The 20,327-nt window shown below is 40.1% G+C and overlaps 1 protein-coding gene across 10 annotated transcripts in view; it reads right to left on the reverse strand.

The window, feature by feature from the left end:
- Nucleotides 1-20,327, reverse strand: part of tnikb (TRAF2 and NCK interacting kinase b) — a 102,774-nt gene that overhangs the window by 36,574 nt on the left and 45,873 nt on the right. For all 10 annotated transcript variants that reach the window (XM_037534214.1, XM_037534212.1, XM_037534210.1 and 7 more), the window contains exons 3-13: nucleotides 19,167-19,223; nucleotides 18,822-18,947; nucleotides 15,698-15,808; nucleotides 14,745-14,835; nucleotides 13,755-13,885; nucleotides 11,501-11,555; nucleotides 10,776-10,854; nucleotides 7,466-7,641; nucleotides 6,202-6,268; nucleotides 5,926-6,124; nucleotides 2,832-2,948 (exon numbers count right to left, since the gene is read on the reverse strand). In XM_037534214.1, coding sequence (XP_037390111.1) covers nucleotides 2,832-2,948; nucleotides 5,926-6,124; nucleotides 6,202-6,268; nucleotides 7,466-7,641; nucleotides 10,776-10,854; nucleotides 11,501-11,555; nucleotides 13,755-13,885; nucleotides 14,745-14,835; nucleotides 15,698-15,808; nucleotides 18,822-18,947; nucleotides 19,167-19,223 — 1,209 coding nt within the window. The remainder of the gene's footprint in view (nucleotides 1-2,831; nucleotides 2,949-5,925; nucleotides 6,125-6,201; nucleotides 6,269-7,465; nucleotides 7,642-10,775; nucleotides 10,855-11,500; nucleotides 11,556-13,754; nucleotides 13,886-14,744; nucleotides 14,836-15,697; nucleotides 15,809-18,821; nucleotides 18,948-19,166; nucleotides 19,224-20,327) is intronic.

Below are 20,327 nucleotides of genomic sequence, written 5' to 3' on the forward strand. Positions count from 1 at the left end.
GAGTTCTAAGGGTTAAAAGCACAGCTCTTTACAGCTCTGGCAGCCAAAGCACTGGCTATGAGTGCTGTCTGGCCGTGGAACGGTTAGTGTGTGTGAGACGAGTGGGACTCAGAGGGGCTGACGTGTCACAGTGCTTCACACAGCAGCTAAAATGACTCTCCATTCAACACCCCTGAGTGAGTACATGTGCACTCCTCTGTGACACTGAAATGGCAGCAGTGTCATGAGCTCAACAGGCATCGATCCGAAAGTGGTTACACAACCACTTCAATCAGTTATGAAATGTTAGGATTGATTATAATAATGTTCAATAAATGTGCTTGACAATAATGCTGATCAAAAATAGAATAAATTTTAATAACAATACGGTTCAGTCAAAGCTATGGTTGTGGTTTATTTTTATCCTTAATTTGATTATGAAACTGTATCTAGTAATAATCAGAATTTCATCAAACTTCACCACTCAAGGCCATTTCTGAGGCCATTATATTAGAGGCTATTTCGTCTATGGCGGTTCTGTTTAAGTTGTTTTGTCTCAGCTTGCTTTGTTTAAGGGAGTTTTGTTTGAGGTCATTTTGTTTAAGTACATTCTGCCTGAGACTGTTTTGTTCAAGGTTATTTTGTCTGAGGCCATTTTGTCTAAGATTGTTTTGTTCGAGGACGTCTTGTATTTTGTTTTGTTCGAGGTTTTGTTTGAACCGTTTTGTCTAAGGCTGTTTTGTTCGAGGCTGTTTTGTCTAAGGCTGTTTTGTTCGAGGCTGTTTTGTCTGAAGCTGTTTCGTCTAAGGTTGTTTTGTTCGAGGCTGTTTTGTCTGAAGCTGTTTCGTCTAAGGATGTTTTGTTCAAGGCTGTTTTGTGTGAGCCATTTTGTCTAACGGTGTTGTTTCTGAGGCAGTTTTTTCTAAGGTTGTTTTGTTTGAGGCTGTTTTGTGTGAGGTTGTTTTGTTTGAGACTGTTTTGTCCAAGGTTGTTTTGTTCGAGCTGTTTTGTCTGCTGCATTATTTTGGCCAAAATTTTGATTTTATAAATGACACAAAATCACCTGTGATTGGTGACGGCTTAGGGGGGCTCGAATCACAGTAAAATTTCAAAAAGCACTTAATTCTTTCTTAAAGAGACGTAATCGATTTGGTGTAAATTGAGGGATTAAGACGTTCTCTGGTCTCGGATGCTCAGGAGGGATTCTTCTGCAGTGTTCAGCAGTGCTGGTGTTGCATGACTGGAAATGTGGTGGGTAGTGGTGGGGGGTAGGGCTGGTTCCTTCAGGAGCATGTTTTAAATATGCATTCCTTCCTGCGGAACATTCCCTTCCCCAGGGGGCTGTGAGTCAGATGGAGGAGAGAGAGGGGGGTTTATGTAAGGAAGTGGGACATCAAAAACACTCATCTCCACATCACAGTGGTCTGTAATGAGACACTGCACGAGGGGTCATCTCAATTAAAGGCTTTACTGTTATACACTGGGGCGTGTAGTAAGGCTGATTTGGGGAAAATTAAAAATTGCGATTTTTATGACTAATACTGCAATCATAGTTTAAATTGATTGAAATTTTCTAGAATAATGTAGAGCCGAACACTGTACTAGTCCACAATGACTTAGAATAAACCCGTTTTACAATAAAAAATGTCTTTTCCTTCTCATGTAAAGTTACTTTAGATAGACTTTCAGCAGTGATATGCTTTTTACTTTTTCCTCTTTTTGTAGTTCAAAAGCTTTTTGTACAGTAAAAGTTGTACAACATAGCTTTACTGAGCAAAAGCAGTAAATACACAATGTGAAACTGTAGAACCTTTGATTGTGTTCTTTCTGTTTTTACAGTGTTATATACTGTGTGTGATACTTTTACAGTGCAAAAAAGCTTTTACATGTAGTTGAATTGAGCTGATCATTGAGATTAGATGTCATGGTTGGGATTAGGTGTTTTGTTTTGGTTATGGATCATACATATCGCTGTTGTCAGAAGAAAACCATGTATCTCCAAAATGATCATTTTACAGGAGACGGAGAAACCTATTTTACTTTTAATGTAAGATTTTTTGGGCCATTTTGTTTTGGTCCATCTTTCATGAAGTTTACACACATTATAAAGGACAACAGCCTTTTTTAGATTGTCAAAAACTGAAAAACTCCCGACGGCAGTGATAGGCTTCAAAAACGGTGTCAAAAGATAAAATTCCTTACTTTTTGCTGCCGTGTTTATCCACATTTTTTCTAATGTTATATGCTGATTTGACATTTTTTAAAAATGCACATACTGCCAAAAAGAAAGGGTTTTGAACAATGTGCTGAGGTGCCAATATTTTTGCACAGCACGGTTCAAACTGAGAAGACACATATAGGTTCACTGGTGGTTCTGCATATTAAATAAAGTGGCTACATTTGCGTTGTAGACATTGTGACCCCTGGTTCCTACTGATGTATGTCACCACAACGTGCCATTTCACAACAGGACACTCTGAACTGTTCTGGTTACATCTCAACTTCTAACTGGTGAAGAAAATGTTGGTCTGTTATGTGGAACCAAACGAATTTTTGTCCCTGTTCTCGTGTTTCAGCGGTTGTGCACACATAGCACTGTTTGTCTTTTGTAAGTCTGCACATGCAGCATACGTGCCCGTATGTGTGTGTGTAGTTCTGTCCTCTTTTCATCTCTCTGTCTTTCTCAACGCTCAGGCTAGAGTGGGTGTTCGTTCGTTCGTTCTGTATAGTGTGCGCTTTTCTCCGTCTCTCCTTTTTCGTTGTCCTTCATGTGAGTAAACGTGGGTGTTGAGCAATGGCCAGCTATTTACACTCCATCATTCTAATCGCTGTGTCAGAGCGAGCGAGTGTACCTGCTCCCTCTCGGCGTGTCTCCTCTCCTCCTCTCTCCGCAGCTGCTCCATCTCCTCGTAGCGCCTCCTCTGCTCTCTCTCCTGCTGTTTCCGCAGCTCTCTCTCTCGACGCTGTTGCTGTGAGGACGACAACAGAACACACGTTTACATTTTACAAAAGAACCCATAAAGCAGCTTCGTCCAGCACGGTTTGCTGATTTCTCTGCTGTAACATCCATGATTCAGTTAAGCAGCGGAGACAGTTTTACCACTTTCCCCAAATGTACTCGATCAGCCGAAACACGCTCGGTGTCTGAAGTTTGCTTCTTAAGTTCCACACTAAAGCTGCGAGGCTAATGTAGCTAATCAGGGTGTGCGTTCCGACAAGTTCTCCTGAACAATTTCTGAAATCCAATTTTCCACCACATAACAGTGCACATACTAAAATATGGCATGTATTAAATACCCTATTTAATCCAATTGGGTAAAAAACTTTTTGACTGTACAAGTCCTTTCAGTGTGTTTCACTATGTTATTAGTTCTGCTGATCTCTAATCTTTCATCAGCAGTACCTCTGACCACCAGACCACTGTCAGCTGGATAATTTTAGTTGGCAGACTATTCTGGGTTAGTTTAATACAAAGATGACTCAGTTTTCAGCATGGCCTTAAGGCATCATTTTACACTTTAATTAGGCACAATTTTTGTCCCCAGCTTGTTCCGAGTCCTTTAATACTAAAAATGCTCCCGCAGTTTTTAATGCTCGAGTCACAACCTTTCAAAAGAAGCTAAAGTACGAAGTGTATCAGGGCAGAATAGAGTCATTTTATGCAAATTGTACAGCGTTATAACCTTTAAAGCACACACAGCAGATCAAACTTGGTATCAGCTCACTGAGTAGCTGGTTTTGGTAGCACATCACTCATCTCAAGTGGCCTAAAACAGGTTTTACATTTCAGATGACCATGTTTAGGCGAAATGTGGCAGACTCTAAGCTTCCTCTTTAAAACACATCAGCACTACAGATATTTAAAGCGCTCCTCACTGCTGCGGGTGTGGATAATGTCCATTTATGGGTCCTCTATATCAGTGAACAGCGCCAAGGCATTACAAAGTGTGAGTGTGTGTGTGTGTGTGTGTGTGTGTTTGTGTGTGTGTACCGGAACTGTCAAAAATATTAAACGTATCCTGACCTACGTTTTTGGCCATGCTGAAATTGAGGGCTACATATGTACCCACTACTACACAGGAGGGCTGAGAAAACAAGGTATAACTTGGGATTGGTATAGCGTAGTGGGTAACACCTCTGCCTACTACGCTGTAGACCTGGGTTCAATACCCGCCTGGGTAAACACTGTGCACTATACCAATAAGAGTCCTTGGGCAAGACTCCTAACACTACCTTCGCCTACCTGTGTAAAATGATTTAATTGTAAGTTGCTCTGGATAAGAGCGTCAGCCAAATGATGTAAATGGATTGGTTGATTAGACTACACCTTGGACATTCAGGAAGTGTAATGCTTTAATTGGCTGTAACAAATAGTCCTAAAATGATAGCACTCACAGAAAACAAACCAAATTTCCTCATCTTAAAAGAGGTTCATCATCTTACTGAGTAGGCTTATGTTCAATCTGGGCAGGCCCATACCTACACGCCTGCTTTGCACAATGCTAATATATAAACTTCCATTATTATCTGCTTACTTACAGAGTTCTAGCCATAAACCACAGAGGCAAACATCATACAACAAACAGGTCTTGGCTGATTGACTTTATTTTTAACAAGGGGAAAATTGTGTAAATGTAATTCTCCGCTGTACCATTTAAACCACAGCCTAGCTCCAGAGCATCCTGAGCTAGCCGCTGTTCCACTCTCACACCAGCAGATGGCAGTGTGAGTGACAGAGTGATAAGGTTAGGCAGCCTTGCTGAGTGGCCTTTCTCCAGCTGGGGCTCATGACAGGCGGCGTGCTGAAGCGTGGCAGAATGACAGGCCAGCAGCGGGGGGATGCACGCCATGACAGAAGAGCCGAGGGGACAGGCCCCATTCATCCAGACAGATTCTACACTGCAGCGCCTGCTGAGAAACCCATACAGCACAGCACTGAGCAGCTACTGCACCAATTCATCTCCCTCAAGCTCTAACTACTCCATTTCTCTCTCTCTTTGAAGACCTCTCTCCATTCACTCTGTTTGAAGATATTAGCTAACATTCCTCCGTGATGATCGTAAAATATTTCTGACTGGGGACGTTACAGAGTCGGAGCCGCATTGTGGGACCATTACACACACAGAGCGGAGGGAAACATACGTACCAGGGTGTAGCACAGCACTTATAAGAAGCCCTGCTGTGTGCCACAGAGGAATCATTTTAGAGGGAACTTTGTTTTTCTGAGAATAGCTAATGAGCTAATGAGCTATTCTCCATTCATACCGCAGTTTCTTCTTAAATCAGCATAGCTTTAAAGGAATAACTCAAAATGTACAGACGAACATGTACAGGCTGCTATTTTCACTGACCTACACACTAGCGGTTTAATGCATGGGCCTACCCAAAGTAATTCAGGTGCCTCTGACACACACACACACACACACACAAAAGGTCTCCACACATGTGCAACATGAGTATTTAGGGGTATACAGGTTTGGGTTCCCACAATGTGGCATAAAGCTGGCATACACACACACACACACACACACACACACACACACACACACATAGATACGTCAATATTTTTTTATCTGTATGTCGGACTGTGGAGATTTGGGTAATGTTCTGGTGGGTCACAGCAAATGTCATAACAGGCCAACTTTGGGCAGACTTGCTATAGACTTTAGCTGATTTCTATGCATGTATTTCTGTCTATTTCTATAGTCTCACAGTGTCAGAAACCACTGAAATAAGTCTATTTGCATGTAGCTAAAACTAAAGAAGCAAAATAAGACATCCATGCCTTGGCTGACTCACTACAGCTGAGGTACAGAGTGGTTAGACAGATCAGTGATGGAAGCTATATTCATTTCGTCTTCCCTGGTCTCCAACTCCTCCTTCCTTTCTTCCAACCTCCACCACCTTCGTACCTCTGTACTCCTCTATATGCTTCTTTTCTCTTACCTCCTCCAGCCTCCTCCTCTGCTCCTTCTGCTCCTCAATGCGCTTCTGTCTCTCAGCCAGCAGTTGGCGCTTGTGCTCCTCGTTCTGCTGCTGCTCCAGTTGCTGTCGCCGCAGTGCCTCCGAACGCTCTTTGTTGGCCAGCTGCAGCCGCAGGAAGTCCCGTCTCAGAGTGGACTCACCGGGGATGTTGATGATGGAGCTGTGAGGGGCCACAGGTGTGTTACAACTTGTGCGTTCTCAGTAATATGCACACACGTACGGGATGGTTTACTCTACCTGGGCTCTCCAATGTCCCGTTCCTCCTCCTCTTCCTCACTCCCGCTGTACTCATATTCTGTCTCATCTGTGAAACACAACTGCCTGTAAATGTCAACTGCTCAGTAGCTGGGGTTTAGTGATACAGCAAATATTAAAGTCATTTTTTCTATACGACTCGATATCATTATTGCTAATAAGCAGATTTATGTCCTAGGTAGAATGTTATTTTGAACCGTGAAAAAAAAAATCTGGTGTTAAATCTTTTATTCTGGTGTAAAGGTTATTCCAGGTAGCAGGAATTGTTATATGGTCCAAAAGTTTGGACAAAATTGTTGGTTTTCTAAGTGACAGTTAGTTAACATGTGCTCTTCGGAGAACACGCTTCTGCATATTTTAATACACAATTAATGTATATTTGCTGTCAAACATTTGGGGAATCTAAAAAATATAACAAATTGTAGCCTGTGCAAAAGTAAAGGCATATTTTATTTTTCCAGCATGTAAAATTCAGCCAATAAATTGAAATTATACAATTTAAATTGTTCATCTCCTGTAGAGAATGTGTATTTAATGCACATAGAAAAGCAACAGAATTTTTTTGGGCTACAGTTGCGTTCAGAGAGTTTTTTTGGGTTACAATTAAGTTTAAACAGAATTTTCTCAGGCTACAGACAAGTTTCTTGGGAAACAGTTGATATAGACAGAATTTTGTCAGTTACAGTTGATTTTAGACAATTTTGTTGGGCTACAGTCAAGTTCAGTCAACAAATATATAACAGTATCTCTAAAAATTGTATTTTTATAATAATATATACACATACATTATATATATATATATATACATACATACATCTCACTGTTGCCAGTGGGTCTGTGAAATCTCAATATATAACTGTATCTCTAAAAATTTTATTTTTTCGATATATACACACACACAAACACACACACACACATATATATATACAATTTTTAGAGATACTGTTATATATTTCTTGACTGATATATATATATATATATATATATATATATATTTTTTTTTTTTTTTTTTTTTGATACTAACACTAATTTCGAGAAAATGGCTTGACTTCTACCCTTTGCCACCAATACTGGATTGAGAAACAGAACTGCACAACAACTTAATTGAAAATTCCTCAAACACACATAACCCACTTGATTGCATTCCTTATTGTTATGATTTTACAGGCCAGTCCTATCACTTACTGATAGTGTATTGCTGTATATTCACTCAAACATGACCACAACCCAGACCCTACCCACTCACCTCTTTCCCCTCTTTTCTTCTTGGTGCGGTCGATGTGGTCTTTGAGCTGGATGCGGACCTGCCGCTCATTGGTCAGGTCTCGGATGAAGGGGTGTTTGAGCAGCTGCTCTGTGCTGGGCCTCTGAGTGTGGTTCTTCACCAGGCAGCTGTCGATGAATGACTGGAACTTCTTCGACCTGTTGAGGAAGCCAATAAGAAGCGTGAATCAAGATAAAATCTGCTCCTTCTTCAGTTTTCTTTTATCTATAAACACGTTGACATGCCTCACAGGCACTTTGATTTGTTTCATTGACACCCAAGAGGGTAAATCAAGGACAACAACAAAAAAAAAACAGCAAACAACAACTTAGAAAGCAGTGAATCAAAATCTGTCAGCGGAACATTACAACACTAATTTACATTAGCAGCAGTCAGATACAGCTGCTTCTCCACTGACGGTAACACTAACAAGCAGCGCGGTGAAAGAAGAGCCCTGTTACTGTCTTAGCATAGAAACAAATGCAGAGAAACATGAAGACTCACAGAAGAGTATGTGTGTGTTTTGGTGCAAAAATCTCATGATAATGGTTCACTTTATATAAGAGCAGATTTTCCACAAGTGGTGTCTACAGAGAGCAGCAGCATCATGCCTGCTAACAACAACACATTATTAAGAGCTATAATTCCACCAAAATTTGTCTGGTCATGACTATACCTCGAAAAAATTCTGTCTACACTCGACTCTAGCTCACAAAATTCTGTCTACACTCGACTCTAGCTCACAAAATTCTGTCTCTACTCGACTCTAGCTCACAAAATTCTGTCTCTACTCGACTCTAGCTCACAAAATTCTGTCTACACTCGACTCTAGCTCACAAAATTCTGTCTCTACTCGACTCCAGCTCACAAAATTCTGACTCTACTCGACTCTAGCTCACAAAATTCTGTCTCTACTCGACTCTAGCTGACAAAATTCTGTCTCTACTCGACTCTAGCTCACAAAATTCTGTCTCTACTCGACTCTAGCTCACAAAATTCTGTCTCTACTCGACTCTAGCTCACAAAATTCTGTCTCTACTCGACTCTAGCTCACAAAATTCTGTCTCTACTCGACTCTAGCTCACAAAATTCTGTCTCTACTCGACTCCAGCTCACAAAATTCTGTCTCTACTCGACTCTAGCTCACAAAATTCTGTCTCTACTCGACTCTAGCTCACAAAATTCTGTCTCTACTCGACTCTAGCTCACAAAATTCTGTCTCTACTCGACTCTAGCTCACAAAATTCTGACTCTACTCGACTCTAGCTCACAAAATTCTGTCTCTACTCGACTCTAGCTCACAAAATTCTGTCTCTACTCGACTCTAGCTCACAAAATTCTGTCTCTACTCGACTCTAGCTCACAAAATTCTGTCTCTACTCGACTCTAGCTCACAAAATTCTGTCTCTACTCGACTCTAGCTCACAAAATTCTGTCTCTACTCGACTCTAGCTCACAAAATTCTGTCTCTACTCGACTCTAGCTCACAAAATTCTGTCTCTACTCGACTCTAGCTCACAAAATTCTGTCTCTACTCGACTCTAGCTCACAAAATTCTGTCTCTACTCGACTCTAGCTCACAAAATTCTGTCTCTACTCGACTCTAGCTCACAAAATTCTGTCTCTACTCGACTCTAGCTCACAAAATTCTGTCTCTACTCGACTCTAGCTCACAAAATTCTGTCTACACTCGACTCTAGCTCACAAAATTCTGTCTCTACTCGACTCTAGCTCACAAAATTCTGTCTCTACTCGACTCTAGCTGACAAAATTCTGTCTCTACTCGACTCTAGCTCACAAAATTCTGTCTCTACTCGACTCTAGCTCACAAAATTCTGTCTCTACTCGACTCTAGCTCACAAAATTCTGTCTCTACTCGACTCTAGCTCACAAAATTCTGTCTCTACTCGACTCTAGCTCACAAAATTCTGTCTCTACTCGACTCTAGCTCACAAAATTCTGTCTCTACTCGACTCTAGCTCACAAAAATACTGTCTCTACTCGACTCTAGCTCACAAAATTCTGTCTCTACTCGACTCCTAGCTCACAAAATTCTGATCTCTACTCGACTCTAGCTCACAAAATTCTGACTCTACTCGACTCTAGCTCACAAAATTCTGTCTCTACTCGACTCCAGCTCACAAAATTCTGTCTACTACTCGACTCTAGCTCACAAAATTCTGTCTCTACTCGACTCTAGCTCACAAAATTCTGTCTCTACTCGACTCTAGCTCACAAAATTCTGTCTCTACTCGACTCTAGCTCACAAAATTCTGTCTCTACTCGACTCTAGCTCACAAAATTCTGTCTCTACTCGACTCTAGCTGACAAAATTCTGTCTCTACTCGACTCTAGCTCACAAAATTCTGTCTCTACTCGACTCTAGCTCACAAAATTCTGTCTCTACTCGACTCTAGCTCACAAAATTCTGTCTCTACTCGACTCTAGCTCACAAAATTCTGTCTCTACTCGACTCTAGCTCACAAAATTCTGTCTCTACTCGACTCTAGCTCACAAAATTCTGTCTCTACTCGACTCTAGCTCACAAAATTCTGTCTCTACTCGACTCTAGCTCACAAAATTCTGTCTCTACTCGACTCTAGCTCACAAAATTCTTTCTCTACTCGACTCTAGCTCACAAAATTCTGTCTCTACTCGAATCTAGCCGACAAAATTCTGTCTTTACTTTAATCTAGCCGACAAAATTCTGTCTCTACTCGACTCTAGCTCACAAAATTCTGTCTCTACTCGACTGTAGCCGACAAAATTCTGTCTTTACTCGAATCTAGCCGACAAAATTCTGTCTTTACTTTAATCTAGCTGACAAAATTCTGTCTTTACTTTAATCTAGCTGACAAAATTCTGTCTCTACTCGAATCTAGCCGACAAAATTCTGTCTCTACTCGACTCTAGCTGACAAAGTTATGGCTCTACTCAACTGTAGCCAACAAAATTCAAGCTGAACACCACTGTAGACAACAAATTCCTGTCTAAACCTAACTCAAACCTGAAAACAATAAACCAGAGAACAAATGAAACTCCACATTCCTAATGATAACCCTGTAGCAACAACGCCAGCTCTCATCTTCTCAGTGATAATTAAAATAAGGGAATAGCCTAATTATCAGCTATTCTTTAAATTCCATTTCCTGAATCAGTACTTAAGCGTAACCATGGGTGCCTCTCTCTCAGCACTGAAGGTAGACTTTACTTTTGTTTTGTTATTTTTAAGAACAGCACAATAGGTCATAAGATGTTTAATAAGACAAGGAGCTAGGGACGTGAGACTCACCACTTCTTTGACTTGAGACGAGGAGCGGGGTTTCTGGGAATGAGGAACAGAGCTCTCATCGGGTGCATATCACACAGAGCTAGAGAGAGAAAGATAAAGAGAGAGTGAGGGAGAGAACTCTTCCTCAGATGATGAGTGGTTTGGTTGTTTTTTTTGGCACAAAAAAAATGTACACATCTTTCTTCTTACTAGATCTTACTAGTTCAGGCAAGACATGCTGGTGTTTGATGTTTGCTTCTCTAGCTCTGCACTGGCAGTATGAGGCCAATGTAGCTAACAAGTTCTCATACCAGGCTCATGTGACAAGTGATCTTAAATAGACTTGCTTATGTGGTTTCTGTCACTGTATGACACCCTGTTATCTATGAAAATGGACACAGTACGTTGTAAAATAGTAGCACCAGTCATCTTGAAGCCTGAATTTTAACTGTACTTTTGTCAATGTTTACACAAAATATTATGTCATGCAAGGTCAGAAACCACACAAGCACGTCTGTTTGAGATCACTTAATAATGTAATTGTATGTGGCAAGTGTGTGATGATTTAGGCATGTAAATAGGCAGGGTACGAGCTATTTTTGCTAATTATTTACATAAGCTTGACAGCACTAGTGCGTAACTATAGAAGCAACATTCAGACACTAAACATGTCTCAGCTGATCAGCTATATTTTAGATAAGGGGGAAAACTATTGCTTTAACAGAGGCGCAATGTGGTAGACTTACGAGGAGCTCCCTCAGCCATCTCAATAGCTGTGATCCCCAGAGACCACAGATCACTCTGAAACACAGGCAAGAAACTGGATTACACAGAAAGAACATTTTACATATATGCATATATGTATATATACATTTCACATAAGGTATATATGTATACACAGTAGTGTGTCCCAGTTAATCAATTAAGTAGTCAATTGCTTAAAATAAATGACTAAAATTGACGATCTCAAAGAGCTGGCAATGATCAGTTGGTTATTTGCAAGATAATAATGCATATTTCATTTTCTCCTACAGTGAGATGTCAAAACACCTCTATGATGATGATTTTTTCTGCTAGTGCCTCTATGAGATTTCTAACAGCATGTCAGCACTAAGCTAAACATCTGAACATGAATATATGAGCATTTTTGGTCTACATTAAACAGAGGTGTGAAATTTGTGAACCAAATGCTTTATTCAAAACTTGCAACATACATTCGTGTATATGTAGCTTTGAATGTAGTAAATACAGTGACTGCTTCAGTAACAATCCCTGGCCTTCTGTTAGTCATTTTTAACAACTGATTAAAAAGTATACATTTATAAACTAAAAAGTGGGACAATTTAATTCCAAAAATTTGAAATAGTACACTTAAAAGTATACTACTAGTACATTGATACTTCCTACATAAAGTATATTTGTGAAATATACTTGAACTTTACTTAAGTTTACTTAATAAAATGAACATTAAGTATACTTTTTCTGTAAGGGCTCTCACAGTCACTGGAAATCAAAACGTGATTGGTTGATTTCTTTGTCACTTCCTAATTATGATGGTAGTTAATATACAGTATTAGGCCTTCAGTCCAGCTCCTGAAGGCCTAACCACTGGGAAAGCTAGCTACTTAGATACCACAGGGGAAACATCCCGATCGGACAATACGATGCAAACTCACATACTTTTGCAGTGGCTGCTACTCTTAAAGGTGAAAGGAGCGTCAGTGCATTAGATTAGGGACTGTTTTAACAGGCCGCGCTCAGATAGTCTATAAAACATGATGAAAACATACTGTGTGGTGTTCCTCGGGGATATGTTCTGTCTCCACTCTCCACTCTATTTGCTTTTTGACTCTGGATTATTTGAATATGCTGATGATACAGCTCTAGCTGCTCGGTTTCAGGCTAACTGAGTGATGGATCATAGATTCTAAACAAGTTTCCAGCTCAGGTATCACCGTATAAATCATGAGAATCCATAAGAACTGATATGTCACAGTGGAGAGCCTCTGCCAACACTTGTTCTTAATGATCAACTTGTGGAAACTATAAAATGTTTTAAGTACCTTGAAGGTTGTTTTTAATTAAGAGACTCAAAGGCTTTGGAGTGAGTTAAAGTACACTTGAAACGGCCTACATTAGTTAAGTGGAAATTATTCTTGTTTTTAATATTACAGCTTGTTCTAAGAGCCTAACTGCCAGAGATAAAGGCAAACTTGTCAGGATCATTATAGGTAGGCAGCTAAATGAGTTGTATAGGGCTGTGGAACACAGGAAAGCCTTTGCTATAGCACATGACCCAAGGTCACCCATGACTAAAAATCTGACCAGAAATCTTTCATTTCTACCTCTGTTAGCCGCCTGAATCGACATTGTATGCTGAGATTTTACTGATGTTTTATGTTTGTATGTTGTTTGTCAAGAATGCTTGTACCTGTTGTTTTATGTTGCACTATAGCTGAGGAAGAACAAAGAAATATTTCCAACTTTACTGCACAAAAAAGTTCTATTCTATTCAACAGTGAAATATGAGTAGTATTACAATCACTGTAGAGTTTAAATACACCAAATACGATGATTCTCTTTGATAGAAATGAACTAATAATTACAGAAATGTGTTTTAATTGGCAGAAATCAATATAAAGCTCCTCACTACTGATAGATACACCCTTTTCTTTGCATGTTTTGCCACATAGTGTTTTTTAAATGTATTTTTAGATGAAATGTTTTTCAAAAATTTCTTTCTCACTTTCCAATAAAGGGTTTGGAATTTTTGAAAGGTTATGCGTGATTTTTTATTGTTCTGTTAAGACTTCAGTTTTTAAAAAATCTGATTACTCAAGTAATTGTTAAAAGATTAGCCCCTTACTAATAAAACCAGTAGTGTCAGTTCTAACACACACACACACACACACACACACACACACACACACTCTCTAGAGCAATCTGAATCTCTGCAGTAACAGTGAAAGTGTAATTAAACAAGGCTGTGAGTTAAAATACCTTGAAGTCATATGTGGCGTCTGGATTCTCATCACAGGCTATGACCTCTGGAGCCATCCAATATGGCGTCCCAATAAACGTGTTCCTCCTACCGACAGTGCGATCCAACTGCGCACTCACCCCAAAGTCCACTGTGGAGAGTTCACATATTCACACACACACACAGACACACACACACACACACACACACAGAGTTAGAAAGGCGCACTTGGCCTTAATATGTCACTGTATGGTAACAAGCCGAGAGGTCTTTGATGAAGTGTACACGACCATCTGCCTCAGCGGCACTCTTTCCCTGTCACCACAGGCAGCGTCGCCATGGCAACCCATCACGAACGACCTCAGCAACTCAAATGAAAAGAATAAAAAGGATAACAGCCCTTCACCGAACTCTGACAGGGCCACAGGTTCAGTGCTCTGCTCTGCTAGACTGATGAAGGGTTTTGATTCTACTAGAGATTCAGAGATATGGAACTCATGGGTCAATAACGATTACCGATAACGAACATCTTGTTGTGTCTGGTAATAACGTCAGTAACACCTGGATAAACACCTTTTCAGCAGGACATGGAATTTTTACCTACATGAGAATCTGCACTGGGTTACTGAGGTTATGTTTTGATGGGGCTAATAACACTGAGAAATACAGAGAATAATAATTACATTTCCTCAACTTCAAAGTAAATCTGAAAAAATACCCAAATATTACTCAAGACGAGTTGAAGCTCTCAAAATTGATCGTGAATATATTTTAGAATCACAACAAAGCTAAACAGCAGATCTGACAATTATTCCAAACATTTACATATACAGCAGCAGCCCTTATCCAGAGTGATCAGTAGGAATTATTGGCTGTTATTCCAATATCCGATATTCCAGAGGCAGCTGATACATCACGCGCCCATAGATTTGACTGCTGCAGCTCTATCATAGAAAACCAACAGAATTGCACACAAAACCGGAGCTTGTTTTCTCTCTCCGAGTGCTTACCCAGCTTGACCTCCGCGTTCTCTGTGAGGAGGACGTTCTGACCTTTGATGTCACGATGGATGACCTTATGCTGATGCAGGTGGGTCAGACCCTACGACATGGACACAGCAATGCAAACTTTTAGAACGCAGGAATATTGAGGCATGCTAGTAATGAGAATGAAACACTTTCTTAGACATGCAGAGCTCCATCGAGGGGTGGGCAATACGACTATTGGTTATCAATGTTATGATAAATTACATGATAAAACACTTTTGTTAGTATATCACAGATATTGTCAGAACGTTTAGAACACCGAACTCCATGTATCATAAAAAGATTATAAATAATAACCAGTTTATAGTAACGTTACAAACTGCACAGTATCTAGATTTCTTCCCTTTGTTATTTCATAATTAATTTTCAACAATTACTGAAAAAGTCTACTCCAGCATCTTAAATACAGTCATTAAATCTAATATTTCTCCTGCTGAGATTGTTGTAAAGTTAACCTAAGATTATTTTCATTTTAACTAGACATTTTTACTTGTTTTAAGCGATTTTATTAAGTAAAATTATCTCCCTTAATTGGCAGATAATAGGAAATGTGCTTGAAACTAGCAAAATTATCTGCCAGTACAGTGAGATAATTTTACTAAAACAAGTAAATAATATCTAGAAATAAGCTAAATAATCTCATAATGAGTGCACAGTCATCTCAAAATGGGAAATATCAGGTATGTTGACTATATTTAAGCTTATTTCACTTGACGAGATACCATTTTTTTTTGTAGTGTACTACTGTGTTTTGTATATTATGATATATATTGCTGTATGTATCGCTTGCAAAACCTCAGAAAAGCTAAATATGGTGACACATATGTACAATAGGTACCATGACATTATATTTTCATATTCTAGTGTTATCGCCCACTCTTAGAGCCATCTGCAGGCTGGAGGCCACAAAAACTCACCCTGAGGATCTCTCTGCAGATGTAGGCCGTCCACTCCTCCTTCAGGGAGTTTCCTTTAGTGTTCTTTATCAGGTCTGTGACTGAACCCGCACCACAGAACTCCATCACCAGCTACACAAACACACACAAACACATATACGCTGTAATAACCACAACGATTCAGCTTTCATTTTTATCATTTAATACAAGGCCATCAAAAACACAGGATCTGTCAGGGGCATCAGACCAATTCAACCATTATAGAAAGGTGGTCCTCAACAGGACACAGCGCTGATGACCCTTCACATGGGATTGGCCGCTTGTAATAGGTATTTGTTGAGCAAAATGAACACACACTATAATGCAGTAATTCAAGGACACTGTAACCTCTCTCAATGGCTAAATAATGCACCAGAGATTTATAGCGTAGATGATATTTATACAGCCAGACTGGCGCTATTAACAAAGAAAAGTACAGGGGGAGAAATTGGCTGATAAATTAAAAAGATAAGCTTTGCAGCCCAACATCAAGGGGCATGGCCATGGAGTGTTACAGAGATTTTATACTCACAATGAGGCTGGACGCCTCATGGCTTATTCCTTAAAAAATAAATATATAAATAAATACAATAAATATATAAATACATCCATACATTTAAATAAATATGTTCAATAATGTCAAAAGTATATCAACACCCCTCCTAATTACTGAGTTTAGATGTTTCAGCGGCACCCATTTCTAACAGGTGTATATAATCAAGCACATAGCCATGCAATCTCCATAGACAAACACTGGCAGCTGAATGGGTCACACTGAAAAGCTCAGTGGCTTTTAACGTGCCACTATCATCTTTGACACAAGTCAGTTATAGCAAGTGCTATTACTGCACAATATAAGTGCTTAAGAACAACAACAGCTCAGCCACAAAGTGGTAGACCATGCAAACTCGCGGAGTGGGGTCAGTGAGTGCTGAAGCATATACATCAGCACAATCAGCACAAGAACTTTGCATGAGGAACTTCATGAAACAGGTTCCCACGGCCAAGCAGGTGCACACAACAACACTATGCGCAACGCCAAGCGTCGGCTGGAGTGGTGTAAAGTCATCTCTAAATGGAGGAAAACTCTGACAAATCTCTTCAGAAAAAACCTGCAGTGAGAACGACGACGGTAGTAAATCAGCCAGAGTTATTAAGCCTAAGAAAAGGTGTTACTGAGGAACATATAGTACCAGACACACACTATCCTGTTCATCTGGAGGGTGTAGCTGTTCTTATTTCATGCCTGAAGCTGAAAAAGTTTTAGATTTAACTGTATGGAAGACCAAACTCATAGCGCAGTGCCAGAACTATTAACAGGCAGACTTATAGACACTGGCTCTAAGGTTAGCTAAATCTTATCTGGATTACTGTATCTGATGGAAATCAAGATAAAATGACATCTAATGACAAATAACATTACAGAACAATGTTAGTCACTTCTATTTATTCATTAAAGCCTGCAGAAAGACACGGTGTACAACATGACGAGGCCTCCTCAGCATCTAATGTTGCTCTGATTAGGTCCAGTGCTAGCTTTAGCATTAGCTCGTCTGAAGTGACAACATTCTTTGCCATAATTTGTGCAGTAATTTGGATGAACCTAACACGGCTAGCTAATATAGAACTAGCAAGTCCTCCAATAAATGAAATGTACTCTGCTACACGACTATACTTTTAAACTGCTGGTTTCAGTATTGGTCACAGATGCTGACACCGGTCACAGCCACTGAGCAAGTTGTCCTTGGAGGAATGTCCTCTTGAAAGGTATGTGTGAGCGAGTATGTGTATGTGTGTCTGAGGTCCTGTGTGTGTGCATGTGCGTGCATGTCTGTCTGTGTTGGCTGACCACAGACAGTGACAGAGCGTGTAGCAGCAGTGCTGTGGCCCAGTGCAGTATGTCATAACTCTGCAGTGTATTGTGCTGAGAGCATAGAGCGCTCCCCACAAGGGAAGTGTGTCTGTTAAGAGTTCAGATTGTCAAGACGTTTGGTTTTATACAATGTATATGCAATCTGTATGTAACACACACACACATATATTTATCGCCATTGTGTCTCTATTTTTTGCGATTTTTAGTCTTCTGCATAATTGCATAATGAGCTCAGCAGCTCTCCTTTACATTGTGAGACTATTATGTGATGATGGGACCAATGGAAATGTTCCAAAATTACTTAGGATAAATCTCCTTACAATAACTTACTTTGAAAGTTCCAATTTTGGAGATACTTGTTTTGCTTTGGACAGTGAAGATCCCTACAACACTGTGTGAAAGTCAGAGAGCACCTTCATTCATTTCATGTCGAGTCAAAACAGCCATTAGTTACACAATCTTCATTTTTCAGCATCAGGAAAAAAAGGAAACATATTTATGACATATAAACATAACCATGAAATAACATAGAAGCCTCAACAACTCATTAGAATTTGAGCTTTTTTTGGTATTCAGTCTGTCCACATTGTTCACTCAGTTCTCCACTTCTACGCATCCTTTCAGGCCCATAGTGCTGAGTCGGATGAAAGAAGGATGGACAGAAACACCTGTGGATGTTTTCAGATCTGACGCTGCTTGATTTCCTCCTCTCTCTCAGAGATGGAAGCTTTAAGTGCTGTTTATCTGATGAGGGCAGGGCTGGTGGTTTACCAGGTCTTGTAGATGGTTGTTATGAGTATTTTTTCTCTGAATAGTCTTTAATAATCTTAATATTCTTCAATATTTTTTTTCAACTCCAGTTTTGGGAACTCATGCCTTTTTTGGTCATTTTTACAAATTATTCTTTGACTTTCTCCTTCCTAATGCAAGTGGATTATCTTATATCTACTCTCCTCAGAAATATCTCCCAAAAATGAATAACTTAACGGCTGTTTGGACAGGAATTTAAATAAACAAAGGGTGACTTTTGTGTGCACGCATACACACACACACACACACACACACACACACACACACACACACACACACACACAGCACAGTGAAGTGCAAACAACACCGCAGCCACAGCTCTTGGCCTCAGTGAGTGAGTGTCAACACTCTTCCACTCTCTCCATCAACCCGTTGGGTGCACAACTGTTCCTGTTTTGTGCATTTGGACGCATCAGGACTGACCCATAGCTGGTCGTCTATGCCTGGGGGATTCTTCTTGACGAAAGCCCCGTAGTAGGTGGCGATGTTGCGGTGGTGGGAGTACTTTTTCAGCATGTTGATCTCTGCTTTGATTTCCTCCTCCTCATCCTGTCAGAGGAAACACACACACACACACACACACTACTGAGCACAGAGTGAAGAAACCAGTGTGTGCATCCTGCTGTTTGCGCGTGCACCATAAGCGTTTCAGAATACAGAGAGAGAGAGAGAGAGAAAGAGAGAGAGAGAGAGAGCGAGAGAGAGAGAGAAAGAGAGAGAGAGACAGAGAGAGAGGAGGCAATAAGGACGAGGGAGTGTTTTGCTTACCCCCGTGACATCCATGACCTTGATTGCGGCAAGCTGGCCTGTCTTGACATGGCGGCCCTGGGGAGGGAGGGAGGCAGGGAGAGAGAGAGAGAGAGAGAGAGAGAGAGAGAGAGAGAGAGAGAGAGAGAGAGAGAGAGAAAGAAAGAAAGAGAGAGAGAGACAGAGAGAGAGAGAGTAAATTTAACTTCACAACTCAAGTATTGATTCAGTACACGAATCAGTGAATCATTCATCAACATTCAAACAAAAATTTGACTCTTTTGTTACAGTTCACATTTATTACTAAATAAGGCTGAACAACAAAGCATACAGTAATCATAATATGCGTATATGGATATTGGCCTATGCAATAAACAGAGTTGTGAACTTGAGTCATATGACTTGGACTCGAGTCCGAATCCAGTCACAAATTTCATGACTTGAGATTCAACTCAAAAATCAAGAAAGACTTTCGACTCGACTTTGACTCGAACACCAGTTACTCAGACTGACTCTGACTTCAGTGTTATGCCTCGGAAAGACTTGACACCCAAAGTGTGGAGAGCCTGACTGCAGACTACTGAACTGTCGGTTGCTTTTCATGTGATTGGTTTCGTTTACTGCCATAAATCTGACAGGAAACAGCAACGTCATCAAACGTCCTTCACTGTGTTCATTTAATGTGAAACAGAAAATTCAAATAAGAAGCTGCTGACAAACAAAAATCCAACCTCAGCTTCATACAATTGCTGTCTTTTCTGTAAACCTTGCTCAGTTTGGTCGTTTTGCCTTCTGTTGTCATCTAAATTCAATTCAAACTAGTAGCTGTTTTTGTAGTAGCTGGTTTTAGTGCTGAGCTAATTTTTATTTGAATCATATGTGCCCAATGCTCATAAAAATATGAATTTTTTTCCTTTATTTTAGTTTAATAGTACTTTTTTAAATTCTTTTCAGGTGCTGATGTACTATTCTCAGTATGCCTGTCATTGTTATCTGTATACCATGGATTTTGTATAGCACTGTCACCATTAATCAGTGTTCTGGCCTTAACTTAGCTAAAGAATCCATACTGACTTGCTTGGACTACTGACTCGGGACTTGAGTGTCTTGACTTGAGACTTACACTTGCAACTTAGTGATTTTTCCCACCTCTGGCAATAAGGCTGCAATATGCAAATGAGG

Source organism: Pygocentrus nattereri, chromosome 24 (assembly GCF_015220715.1).
Source record: "Pygocentrus nattereri isolate fPygNat1 chromosome 24, fPygNat1.pri, whole genome shotgun sequence".
Classification (NCBI taxonomy): Eukaryota; Metazoa; Chordata; class Actinopteri; order Characiformes; family Serrasalmidae; genus Pygocentrus; species Pygocentrus nattereri.